A 13,472-nucleotide genomic window follows, 5' to 3' on the forward strand; every position below is an offset into this window, starting at 1 on the left:
ACTGTTAACCAAACCGAGCCGTATACTACGAAAAAGAACTAAGGGAAACATATACTAGATAATATATATAAAAAAAAATCTTCATCTTTTATTTTCTTTTCCTAATGCATCCAAACTCAATCACCTTAGATTGATTGTTCATAGTGTTACTGAAGATTTGAGGTATAATCAATGATAAAAAGTTGCAAAATCACTAAAAAGCAATGAACGTATAGCAAAAATAGAAATATATACATAGAACGATTGATGTTCGACTATAAATCGAGTTTAAAATTGTTAACCAATTCAAACTGCTTATAAGCGTTGGAAATATTTCTTAGACAGAGTAAAAGTGAACAATTTATTGATAAAATGTGATCATTTTATGATAAAAAGTGACCATTAATTTATTATTAGAAAATAAACATTTTAATGGTTACATTTTATCATAAAATGGTTAGATTTATCTCATTATAGCTTACGACTATCGCAATCACGTCTCTAGCAGCCCTTATGTATCTTGAATGCATCAATTGTTCTTCGCCCTGCCTTGAAATTCTCAAAGTAAATCTGCCTATACTCCGGAATGCTAAACTTGTTGTACATTTGTGGCCGGTTTGTGCTAATCATGTCGCTTACCGGCTCAATTTCTTTCTCAGTTTCCGGTGAGCAGAACGCAACCACTGAAACTCTGTCTTTCACAGAATTCGTCACCACCCTATGAAGGGCGCTCTTAAATACTCCATTAGTCATCACCTATAGTAAACATTGCGAGTTTTATTAATTACTAACCGGAGAATCAATAAAATTTATCATTTGACAATTTATATGAGAATTTGTATACAAGACGTACCTCTCCTAAGTCACCAAGGTTGATGAATAAGGTGTCTGGTATGACGCGAACATTGAACCAACGGCCATTGTTCTCGACTTGGAGACCTTGGACATTTTTATCAGCCAAGAGAATTGTGATTGTTCCTCCATCAGTGTGTGGTTTCACTCCGAGTACACGTTCAGAACAAGAGCAAGGAGGGTACATAATGAACGCTCCTAATGTATTCATTTTCTCACCTTGGAAGTTCACGAAACAATCTTCCGGTAAGTCTAAACTCTTCGCCATTGCCTTCAAAATAACCTCATTCAACCATCTCACCTTCTTTGAATACTCGTCTACCATTTTCCTATACCATTTAATATCACAAATTCTTACAAGAACAGCATTATCGCAATAGCTCCCGCAAAGTGCAGGGTAAGGGAGGTCAAATGTACAGAGTCTTACGAACTGCTTAGAAGGACCACTACTTATAAACAAGTTCAATGAGTGGCTTTTATATTTGGTTAAAATTTGTGAGGTTTAGAGTTTAGTATAAACAATCAAGTGAAGTTTCATGCTAAAACCAATTTGTGATAAGAAGACTCGTCCATCTACTTATAAACAAGTTCCTTGAGTCTTTTTCTACCGATGTAGGAGAATACCCCAACATATACATAGAAAGAGACGTCGACAAAAATTACCTGAAGTTGTGGGGATTTTCTGGCCAGAAAAGAAGATTACGGCTTTCTTCAGGGTGAATTGAAAGGTAGAGCCTATCATTCCAATTGCCACTTAAATTGTCTCCATAAACGGAAGGATTCCCATAACCTTGGAAGTAATCACCTCCTAAAGAACACTTTAGTTTCTCCTCCAAGGGAAGTGCAAAGAATTGCTTAGAAACTTCAATTATTTCTTCTAAGAATGAGCTTTCTATCCCATGATTTATCACCTATTCAATCAATCAATCAATAAATAACATAGTCTAGTTTAGCTAATAAAAACATGTGCTCTATCAATTTTTTAATTAGCAATATATTCTCAAATCACAAAAATTTAACCGTCATTAGACAATTAGCTAACATTGGCTTGGCTCAAACGGGTGTTTGGCCAAGCTTTCTAAGTGCTTTTCTAATTGTAAAAGTAGAAGCAGGACCAAACACTATAATTTAGGGAGATAAAAAACTACTTTTGAAAAGTCAAAAGTTAATAAAAAGCTACTAGAAACGGAAGCACCAAATTGATCCTTCTGCTTCTACTTCTCCCAAAAACTCTTAGGATTATGAAAACTAAAAAAAAAAACTAAAAAGCAGTAGTAGGCCAAACACATCAATTTGTTAAGAAACTACTTTTACAAAAGTTAGACCAAACAACCACAACTTTTTCAAAAAGTAGTTTATGAAAAAACTTACTCCCTCCAATTCGCTATAATGTTCCCTGTTTCCCAAAACGGATTATTCAGGTAATGTTCCCCTTTCCTTTTTTAGTAACTTTTTTCTCTTATTTTATTCATTTCTCTCTCCTATAATCAAACCCCACATAACTTTTTTACTCCTATTTTATTACTTTTCTTACTATTTTGGCCCCACAACTCATTATTTAACTCCTATTAATTCATCTCTCTCTCCTAACATCAACCCCACCAATGTCCTTTATTCATTTTTAATAGTATTTCTTAAGTATCGTGCCAAAAGCAAATGGGAACAATATAACGAATTGGAGGGAGTATTCTAGAAAATAAAAGTTATTTTATATAAACTAGGCCAAACAGCACCGTAGTGAGTCCCTCAAACTTTTGTGATTTGATAATATCTTGCTCTTATTTTATCATTATTATATTTTTGTACCAGTACAGATGTTTAATTCATTTGTTCAATATTAAAAATATCAAAATAAAAAAATAAAAGTAAAACAATTATATATATAGGTCGGAGTTAAGCTCAAATTTGGCTAGAACTTAGCTAAAATTTTTCAAGCTCGATTGAGTGAGTTTTTAAGATCGAATTTTGTTTCATGAGCATAAGTCGAGCAACCCTAATCTCGTGCTCAACTCAGCTCACAATCACCCTAATGCCTCCCGGCCATGTGACATTATTCTTCTAAATAAATCAAAAACACAACGATCCCACCCAATAGCTCTTCTAAATAAATTTGGTTAACATTATACCACCTAATCCACTTTTAAAAGACTAGTTATTTGGATTAACACAAATTATTAATTGATCAAAAGTCAAGCAACATGGGATACATACATGGTATACGTTAATTATTAGTCTTGGATTTAGTGAAGTTAGATGGGCAGCATGCACGGTGCTTAGACTACGTTTGACGTTTGTGGGTAGGGCTAACAAGGGCTAGCCCTTGAATAAAAAACAAAAATTAATTAAAAAAAAAGCAAAATATATATAAAATAAAAAGCAGGAACTAGTTGGAGCTTCAGTCGTTCCAAGCGGTCCATTTTAGGCCTAGTGGACCTTGTTCAGGAACTCTCACAAGTCACAACACAACAATTAGAAAACCAAATTTATATAGATTATTCATGGCATGTGCATGTGTGCTACATAGAGGTGTCAATCGGGTTAGTCGAGTTGGATTTGGGTTGGGTTGGGTCAAGTCGGGTCGTATTGGGTTTGGGTCATATCAGGTCAGTCTACCCTTTCGGGTCGATTCAGGTTGAGTTTGGATCGTTATCGGGCCGGGTAATTTCGGGTCAAATGATGTATCGGGCCGGGTCGGGTTTGGCTCGGGTCATTATCGGGTCCGGTTACTTAATCTCATTACTACAATTTTTTACCATTAAATTTAGCTTTTAACCTATTATTTGGTTTAATTACTTCATTATTAAGTCAAATGTATCAATCTAAACACAAAATCACTTTCATTTTGATCAATATTAAGCTTAATAATTGTCGGGTCATCAATTTAATCTGGTCAGTATCGGGTCGGGTCAATATCGGGTCAAACGAATTTTGTTAATTTCTATGAAGGTCGAAATTAGGGTTTGTTTTCTGGGTTAATTTGGGGATTATGTATGAGATTCATTGATAAATTAACAATTTGCTTGTAAAGATCCTAATTTGTTGGTAAATTAACTTTAAATTCTGGATTTGTTGACATTACCAATGAGGAGAAGAAGAAGGTTGAAGCTAAACATGTCAACTTAAAGGTTAGAAATCAGCAATTGGCAGAGGAGATGATTTTGATCAAGAAAAGTGAAGAACAAGTGAAAGTGAGTCAAGTGACACCATACTATCGATTTTGACGTCGATGATGCACCTGATGATAGGGTTGATTAGTGATGGTGTTGCAATTGATGATAGTGATGGTGGATTTTCTTAATTTGGGGTTTTGATTTTTAATCGTAAGTTGGAGAATGAAAAATTAGAACTACTTAATTGTGTTTTAATGTGAATTGGAGTATTAGTTAAACTAATTTATTAGTTTAGTTAGTAATCGAGTCGGCAAATATGTAAAAATATGAACGGAAGCGAATACGGTGTGAGTTTGAATATATACATTAGAGTAGGTGGTACTTTGTAATAAATGAAATACGGGTGGTAGTTTGTAAAATACCGTAAATACTAGGTGGTTATTTACAATTTTCACTAAAAATATATAATATTTAAAAAAAATCATGAACTAGGTCTTGTTAATAGGTTAAGTATATATATTAGTATTTTAATACATGAACTAGGTCTGAGTAGGGCTGCAGGAATAACCGATAAACATGTTCTAATTAACTACTCATCACCGTAAACTCCGAAACAAACATATGAAGTACGGAGGAATAGTTAAAGTTATTGGGTGGGATCGTTTTATAGTGCCATAAATAATGATTATTTTTTGAGCTAAAAAGTGATTTTTTACACAAAATCTCATTGAAGACGGGCGATATTCGTCACAAGCTTGTGACGGATACCGTTTCATCTCACAAAATACTCATTAAGATGTGAGTGAGAAGCACATGGGGGTGCCCCACCTTGTCCCCTCTCCCTTTTTTGTGAGAGGTCTTCAACTTGTGACGGGATTAGCCCGTCACAAACAAGACGCTTTGTTTTTTTTATTAAAATTCAAAGTTGCAATAGATTATTTTTCCATATTTATTTGTACAATTGTACTCACGTACATGTATATATAAATATTTCGTATATTAGCGGACCACTTATAATTTTTTTTTTATATTACCTATAGATTTTCAATTAACAACTCATTAATTTTTTACATTCTTATCGTTGTAGTATTTTACATTTCTTTTTATTATTTTAACAAAAAGTTTTTAATTGCCCCGAAGCTTACAATAATAGGGTATAACCGTTTCAATTTAATTTGCAAAGCTTTTTACTACACACACAACAAAAAAAAGGAATGAAAAAACATAAACGTCTTGATATAATGTTCACAAATAAAATTATTTGCAATTAATTTGTATATAAATTGACATGTAATAGTCATTTATGATAAAATATTGTTTGGAAATTAGCGCCAATCTCGCACGTGCAACGGAAGCAACCAATCGACAAGTAAACCGTAAAAGTAAATAAATGCAAGTAATAATAAGATAAGACGGTATTTTAAGGTCAAACCCAGGGCAAAATCTTCCAAACCGGAAGTAAAACCCACTAGCTAAATCGACTAAAATACACTATAATAATATAATACCAGTACAACGTAACCGTCCCGAATTTATACCAATTCGAAACCCACAATAATATAAGATAACAACCTCTAGCCCTCCAGTAATATTAGTCAATGCCACTAATATCACCCCTAGAGTAACATCCTAAATTATCGTATAAAAACACATGTTGTACTCCACCTCACCCTCAAATCCCAACTTTTTAGTCACTTTATTTGATTACATTTTGTGGGATGCATTTTCCAAAGGATTTCACATCCTTTATATAACATGTGAAAAGACGTTAGATATTATGATAATAAAATCACTTCTCACGTTACCCATGAATAAATTAATCACATTCATATATTTTTACGTAATTGTAAAAACAAATGAATTCATATTCATTTAACTCCAAAATGTAATTGTGCATCTTGAACGCATGTAACATTTCTAATTAAAACCTTGTATAACTTGTGTTAGATTAATTAGGTGTTACCCAACAAATATGTACTAATAATATAGTTTCCTTATTTAAATTTAACACTTTTAATATAATCTTCTCTTCATATATAGGGATTTTATTATCCAAAGTCTACCAACTCAACTAAAAAATACTTTTCTTTTCTAATTATTTATTTACTTTTGATTAAAATACGTCTCACCAAAGAATAAAAAAAGGCAAATAATGCGTGTGGGGTGTAGGGGGTGGGGAGTGGGGGCTCTACAAGACCGTAACTCAGGTTGAAGCGTACCTGAAAGCAACCCCAGTCGGAGAGGGCGGATCGAAGCTTGGCAAGTTCAACAACAGAGGTTGTAGGAGACGAGAGAAGAGCGAAATCGATGAGCAATGTTTGAGTCCATAGATTATCCGGCTCATCTTCAGTAACTTGAGGAATATCATCTTTTTGAAGGTATACATTTGGTACTTCATCGCCTCTTTTGACTATCTCTTGAACTAGCTTTGATGCAAACTCTTGCTTGGATGGTATTGCTTCAGCCATTATTGGATAGTACAATATTATAAGACTATATAGAGCTAAACATGCAAGGCAACAAAGTTTGGTAGCACTCGTAGTGGTTTTGGTGATACTCCTTTTATTTCATATTATTAAATGACTCACAATATTAAATATATAGTGAAGTCTTTGTTTGAATAAACCGTATATACGTTTCATATGGTGGAGGAGCTAGCAGGGGCGCTTGTCTCCGTTGGTGGTTGGAAATTTCAAAAAATTTGGATTAAGCGATTTGAAAGGAAAAGAAAGGAAGGGAGAGTATGGGATTTAAAATCACTTGTTTGGATAGCAAATAAGGGCAGAGGGAAATGGAGGGGGAGAGATTTGGAGAGATTCAATTTTCCTCCTTCAAGTCTAATCAAAATCTCTCTACAATAGGCAAGATTTGGAGGGAATTGTATCCAAACACTCATACTTCATTCCCCCTCCCCTTCCCTTACCTCCCTTTCTCTTCCCTCTTTCCCCCTCCCTTAACTTTCCCTACACTTTTGCTATCCAAGGTGTGTTTGGATAGCAAAAGTGGAGGGAAAGGGAAGGGAGGGATAAGAAGGAAAGAGAAAGGGAGGTAAGGGAAGGGGAGGACAAATAGGATGTGGGTGTTTGGATACAATTTCCCTCCAAATCTTGCTTATTGTGGAGATTTTGATTTGGCTTAGATGAGGGAAAATGGATGTAATACCCGCCCTGTTAGGGACCCAAGGACTGACCTATTGACCAAAGGAGAGACTTAGTAAGGGAGACGGAGAGATAAGTTAACTAACGTGACTTGTTACTCGACCTAGCTAAGGCCACTCGGTCGAGTAGGCCGAGTAAGTCCATACTCGACCGAGTACCTCGTCGGTCAGCGCGTTATTATAAAACGTGAAATCTTAAACATAATTCATTTTCGATGGTTCCTTTCTCTTTCTAAACCTAATCTCTCTCTCTCTCTCTCTCTCTCTCTCTCTCTCTCTCTCTCTCTCTCTCTCTCTCTCTCTCTCTCTCTCTTTCCCAATCCTCTCATCTCACCCTATACTTCTTGTATAGTCTTGAACATTAATCCGGGAAGGGTGACGGTCTAGGCATGGAGTCACCGAGTCGAGTTGTCGTCGTCGACGGCATCGGTCTGCGTCTCAAGGTGAGTTTGTGATTTGTTGCTGTCTTTATGTGGATATTTTATAGTTTAGTGATAGGACATGATTGCTACTTGTAGGATTCGTCATGGATTTTTGCTTGGCTTGTTTGATGGACGCACTTTCATGGAATAGCGAAAAGGTAGGGTTTCTCTACCTTTTATTGTTGAGATGGTTATCTTGGATTTAGCATGTCTATATTGGTATTGTGAGTTTGGTTGTTTGATTGTGAGCTTGGTTGTTTGATTGGCTTCTTTCGTGGCTTTGATGAGTCGAATCAAGAGACCGACTCGTTGTGTAGACCCTGAGATCTTGACAACTTTGGGTGTGGACTCGGATATATCACATATATTCGAGATTTTAGGAAAGAATGCTTTGTACCACCTTCGCAAGAAGTCTTACCCGTTTCTTACCTTAGAGTTCTTGAGTTCTTTTGAATATGATGTGATTGGGAAAACAGTTAGTTTCCGTCTTTTGAACACGTACCACGAGCCGACCCTTGACCAGTTTGCTGAACACCTCGGGTTAGAGGTCGAGGAGGAGGGATACCTGAGCGATGTTGCGACTAAGAGTGGGGCGGCCCACTACCTAACCTATCTTACCGGCAGACCCGCCCCAAGCTCGAGTGCCATGTTGATTAATGATGTTCAACATGTGTCTCTCCGCATGTTTCTGAGGATGATGACCTGTTTACTGTTTAGTCGGGATGATGTGAGTAAGTTGAACACCCACGAGGTGATGCTCCTAGTGTCCTATCTTAACCCTCGATGGGGGAAGCGCTTTTACTACAGTGCTCCCGGGGTTGTGTGCTTCAGTTTCGCACTTATGGCCCGCTCCAAGAGCCATTGTTATCTGAGTTGTGGAGCCATAGTGGCCCGCCTAGCTCAGAGACTGACTGACTTTGAGGCCCCACCGGCGTCGGGAACCAGGTTGTTTGAGACTGCTCCCCCCATGGATGAGCAATACTGGTAACACATTAAGTGGCTTAGGAGGTTAGATAACGGGACCTTAGCTTGGAGGGTAAAGGGGACCAAGTGGATGAGACTTCCTGATTCGGAGAACCTACCGGTGGTCAACCACTTACAGGAGTATGACCCGGGAAGTGGGGAACCTCGACCTCAGCCTCAGTACTATCTGATCGACCCCGCTATCCTTCTAGATTTGCCTGAGCAGATCTTTGCTTCTGGTAAGCAAACGGCTGTCCCGATACCTCGTGAGCACCGTGGAGGGAGGATGGTTTGAGAGGTGGAGACTGGACCTTCGTTTATCGCACCTAGCTTCTACCCGACCCAATACTCGCCCTATCCTACGGTTCACGACCCTAGGATGCAGTTCACTGAGCTTACGGAGCGGATCTCTTCCACTCTAATGTTGCGAAACATGCATGATATGGCCTATAACCAGGGTATATGGACGGAGTTGGCGCAACCGGTATGGTGAAGGGGGCCGGGGAATGACACCGGAGTGTTCCATAGCTACGGGGTGAACCGCAACTCACGGAGATCACCGTAGAGCTACGGGTATGGCTGTCTCACAGAATCGTGGGGAGCCAACTATGGTAGCCAGCTATACGAGGCAGGGGTGTTACAATGGATCCCTCCAAATCTCTCCCCCTCCATTTCTCTCCACCCTTATTTGATATCCAAACAAAGGATTTTAATCTCCTACTCTACCCCCCTTTATTTTTCTTCCAAATCACTCAATCCAAACACACCCTAACCTTGTCACTAATTAACACACTTTTTTTGTAGGCCTACACACACACACACACACACACACACACACTTGTGCATCAATCTTTTTTTCCAATCTCTAAAATGGGTTACGTTGGCCCAATATTTTGTTGATGATAACCTTGTCATAGAGTATAATAGTATTACCGAAGATATCTTAGTCCAAAATTGTGTAACTTTAGTCCAAAATCATGTCACTTCAATCCAAATTTAAATTCAGATTTGAAATCAACGCAATAACAAGACGACATTGTGTAACTTTAGTCCATAATAGTATAACATCAGTTATTTTTTGCATAACTTTAGTCCAAATTTAATTTGTATAATTTTTAAAGGGTATAACTTTAGTTCTAAATAGTGTAACTTTAATGTTTAAAGGGTATAACTTTAGTCGTAATTAGTGCAACTTTCATCACAAGTAGTGTAACTTTAGTCATATAGTCCAAATTTATGTAACTTTTATATTTTAAGGGTGAAACATTAGTAATTAATATTGTAACTTTAGTCCAAATTTGTAAAACTTTTGTATTCCAAATTTGAATAATACTGAAGTTATAGTATTAATGATTAAAGTTACACCCTTAAAGAAATAGGGCTAAAAATTTGAAAAATGACATTAAAATTTATGTAACTTTACCGTTTGAAGTGTATAACTTTAGTAGTAGATAGTATAACTTTAGTTGTATTCACATATAGATTTGAAAATTCAAAATAAAAAAAGTTAACAAATGTAAATTGTAAACAAAAATTATAAAGTAGAAAAAACCGTAAATCTCACCAATACTAGATCTAAAATCAAAAAACCGAAAAAAGAATTTAAAAAAAAATATACAAAATTGAGAAGAAGAAAACTAGATCTGAAAACCAATAACAAAACCAAAAAAGAAACGAAAAAAGAATCGAAAATAACTTTAATCCATAATAACAAAAACCCGTTAATCTAACAAAAAAAGCCGTAAATCTAAGAAAAAACCAAATAACAAAAAAAACCCAAATAACAATAACCAAAAAAAAAAACCAAATAACAAAATCATGATTCATAAAAAAAAAAAATAACTTTTGTATTTTATGCGTATAACTTTAGTCGTAAAGAGTATAACTTTAATATGCCAAGGGTATAACTTTAGTTGTAAATAATGTAACTTTTCTTTTTTCACATATAGATCTCAAAAATTTCAAATATCATTACGAAAATTAACAAATAAAAATAAAGAAATAATCTAAAAAATGAGAAAAAGAGCTAAATCTGAAAAATAAAAAAAAATAAAAAATGGTGCTTAATGAATAATAAAAATATCTGATAAACCGCCTGATACGTGCCTAATGTATAGTCTTTTTAGCCTATTTCAGCACGTATTTCTATGAATTTTTATACTATTTTTATGGTATTTTGCCTCGAATTGGCTACTTTGGTTCATTTTGTCCATTTTGTAGAAATGAACGCGAAAGTAGTGGAATCGTACCCTTTTTCGTCATTTTTGCATGCATTTAGAGGAGACGGGATTGTTCCAGAGTGAGATACTGCATTTGGAAGCGTCGTGGCACGCATTACGAGGCATTTAGGCGAGGACTTGAGCTGAAATGAAGTCAAAGTACTCGATCGAGCTGTTTTACCACTCGATCGAGTGGTTTCTACGTCCCAGAGTGGTCGATCGAGCATTTTGTACTCGATCCTTAACTTGCAGAAAGACCATCTACTCGATCGAGTAACTTTCTGGTCGATCGAGTAGTTTTGGCTGAGGATTTGGTCGATCGAGTGGTTTTAATCCACTCGATCGAGTGGTTTCGATGGCTGTGGGCTTTAATCAGCCCGCGAGAGTGTTTATTTCGCTAAACTTATTTATTTTGCTATTTAAGCACGCTTTACTAGGTTAATTAGGGATATCTTTCATCTTATCAAACTCTTTACTGTTAAACTTTGCTACGTACATTATTCCTCTTCACTGTAACCTTGCTTTGGGATTATTTTCACTCGGATTTTGTGTTCTTTACGCCGGATTCGCTTGGATTGTAATTCCTTTCTCCTTCTTAATAATAATTAATCATTTGTTTGCTTTTAATTGCTTGTTTACTTGATTATCCTTCGCCTAATTTTCTTTTATGCAATTTATTGTTTATTTCATAATGTTTACTGCTAGGAATTTAATTGCTGTTAGTTTAATTAGCGACATGAGTAGCTAAACCCCTTTCATGTTGGGATTAGGGGATCTGCGGTAGAAATGTGACGATGTAGTAAATGAATTAGATGAATTAATTGTGAGACCCTGTCACCATAGCAATTTAATTGTATTTATTCGACTTAGTTGAGTGCACGCTTCTATGTCACCCTTTAATCTGGCTAAAATTAATCCTGGATCGAAAGATTGGACTAAATAGGCCTGCTATGAACAGTAGACTACCCTAATGAGGATGAAAGTTAAGTTAGTGGTAATTTAGGATAGAAAGTGGACCGAAAGGACCTTTCAACATCCGTCTCGCATATAATTCGTCTGAATCATTTACAGCTGAGTCACTAGACTACCGTAGTGAACCGAATTCCCGACATGTCCCTTCTCTCTTGATAGTTTAATCTTATTTCCTTGCTTTTATTGCTCTTTACTTTATTTCTCTTCCTTCAAACCTCGTAGTTTAGCAACCAATTCAACAACTCCCATTTGTTACCTTAAGATTAGGATTAGGCAACTGATAATTGCACCGCCTCCCTGTGGATTCGATACTCGACTGCCTCTACTACATTTTAGTTGAGACCGTTAGGTTTTATCTTTTACAGGGTACACGATAGCCGTGTCAAATTTTGGCGCCGTTGCCGGGGAGGCAATTGTTTAAATTATTAGTTATTTTATTTTTAGTCTTTCTTTTAGTTTAAGGGGCGTTCGTTCCTTAAACTATTCTTATATTCTATTTGTAGTTTCTTCTTATGCGCAGGTCACATGGTGGTGAATTACTACCATTCGATCCTGAGATTGAGGGAACCTTGCATGCAAAGAGGAGATTATTTCAAGACCAACAGTCAGAGGAAGAGCCTGGTTCTCATTCTAGCTTTTACGAGAACGAGCTTTTCGAGGAGGATCCACCTTGCTCTCCAGTTTCTACTTCATCGATTGAGATCATCACATCTCCAGACATGGCTGAAGAAGCAACCATTGCCAGTCACTCTGAGCCGACAGCTGCGAATCTCTATAAGGGATTTGTATTACCAGGGGAGGCAAGAAAATTCGAGCCGAAGCCGTCTTATATCAACTTGGTTGAGAGAAACCAATTTGGGGGAGCTGCAAATGAGGATGCAGCCAAGCATATGGAGACTTTCATTGATTATTGTTGTTCCATACCCCCACCAACTGGCGTGACCCCGAATCAGATAAAAGAAACCATGTTTATTTTCTCACTCCGCGATGCTGCAAGGGAGTGGTACAGGGATCTAGACCGAGCTGCTCATGGGATAACTGACTGGAATTCGCTGGCTTTAGCATTTTACAAGAAGTACTTCTCTGCCTCGAAGACTAATGCCATTAGAGCTCAGATCACGAGTTTTAAACAGGGGTCTGATGAGAACTTTCATGAGGCGTGGGTCCGTTTCAAGAAGTTGGTGCGAACCATTCCGCACCATGGTTTCGAAAAGTGGAGTCTATGCAATCAGTTCTATAACGGGCTGTATGACGATCAGAGGGCTATCTTGGATGCTGCCGCTAGTGGCCGATTTGCTGAGAATATGGGAGAGACTAAGGGGTGGAAGATCATTGATGACTTAGCCACCCATAAAGCTGAGTATGGGAATTCCAGAGGGAATCAAAGGAGGAGTGCTGAATCTCCTTCTGTAGCTGCACTTGAAGCTCTCACTGCGAGATTTGATAAGTATGAATTGGGTGGAGCTTCAAAAGGAGGAATTTATCATGTAAATGCTGTGACAGACGGTCCTTTCGTCTGCAAAAGATGTGGAGCTGAGGGACATGTCTCAGAGAATTGTCCTACTCCCTTTAAGTCTTGTGCTGCCTTTCAACATTACAGGCAGACAAATACTTATTATGAGCCGAACGTCCATCCCAATTTGAGGTGGAGTAGTCAAAATGTGCTCAATACTACTCCTCCTCCGCACCAGCAGCAGCCGTATGTCCCTCCACACAAGAATCAACAAGGCTTTCAGAAGCCTCCTTCTTTCACTCCTTCTAACCATGGTGCATCATCTTCCGGTGGGGTGAGTGAAAT

At 37.1% G+C, this 13,472-nt stretch overlaps 1 protein-coding gene and 1 non-coding gene across 2 annotated transcripts; both read right to left on the bottom strand.

Moving 5' to 3' along the window:
• Positions 1-249: 249 nt before the first annotated feature.
• LOC141609259 (protein LATERAL BRANCHING OXIDOREDUCTASE 1-like) lies at positions 250-6,498 on the bottom strand. Its single transcript, XM_074428384.1, has 4 exons — positions 6,161-6,498; positions 1,495-1,742; positions 833-1,160; positions 250-735 (listed from the first exon to the last, which is right to left on the bottom strand). The coding sequence occupies exons 1-4, from the start codon at positions 6,407-6,409 to the stop codon at positions 481-483; spliced, it is 1,080 nt and encodes a 359-aa protein (XP_074284485.1). The 5' UTR covers positions 6,410-6,498; the 3' UTR covers positions 250-480.
• A 6,276-nt stretch (positions 6,499-12,774) lies between these two features.
• Positions 12,775-12,881, bottom strand: LOC141609889 (small nucleolar RNA R71). Its single transcript, XR_012527795.1, has one exon. It is a non-coding gene; the product is annotated as a small nucleolar RNA R71 (small nucleolar RNA).
• Positions 12,882-13,472: the final 591 nt, after the last annotated feature.

This window comes from Silene latifolia, chromosome 10, assembly GCF_048544455.1.
Source record: "Silene latifolia isolate original U9 population chromosome 10, ASM4854445v1, whole genome shotgun sequence".
NCBI classification, from domain to species: Eukaryota; Viridiplantae; Streptophyta; class Magnoliopsida; order Caryophyllales; family Caryophyllaceae; genus Silene; species Silene latifolia.

Excerpts from the sequence above, each read along its gene's own strand:
- LOC141609259 (XM_074428384.1), bottom strand. The coding sequence starts at position 6,409 with ATGGCTGAAGCAATACCATCCAAGCAAGAGTTTGCATCAAAGCTAGTT. Across the intron at positions 1,743-6,160 it reads CCGACTGGGGTTGCTTTCAG|GTGATAAATCATGGGATAGA; the intron begins GTACGCTTCAAC and ends TTGATTGAATAG. Across the intron at positions 1,161-1,494 it reads GAAAATCCCCACAACTTCAG|GAAAATGGTAGACGAGTATT; the intron begins GTAATTTTTGTC and ends TAAATGGTATAG.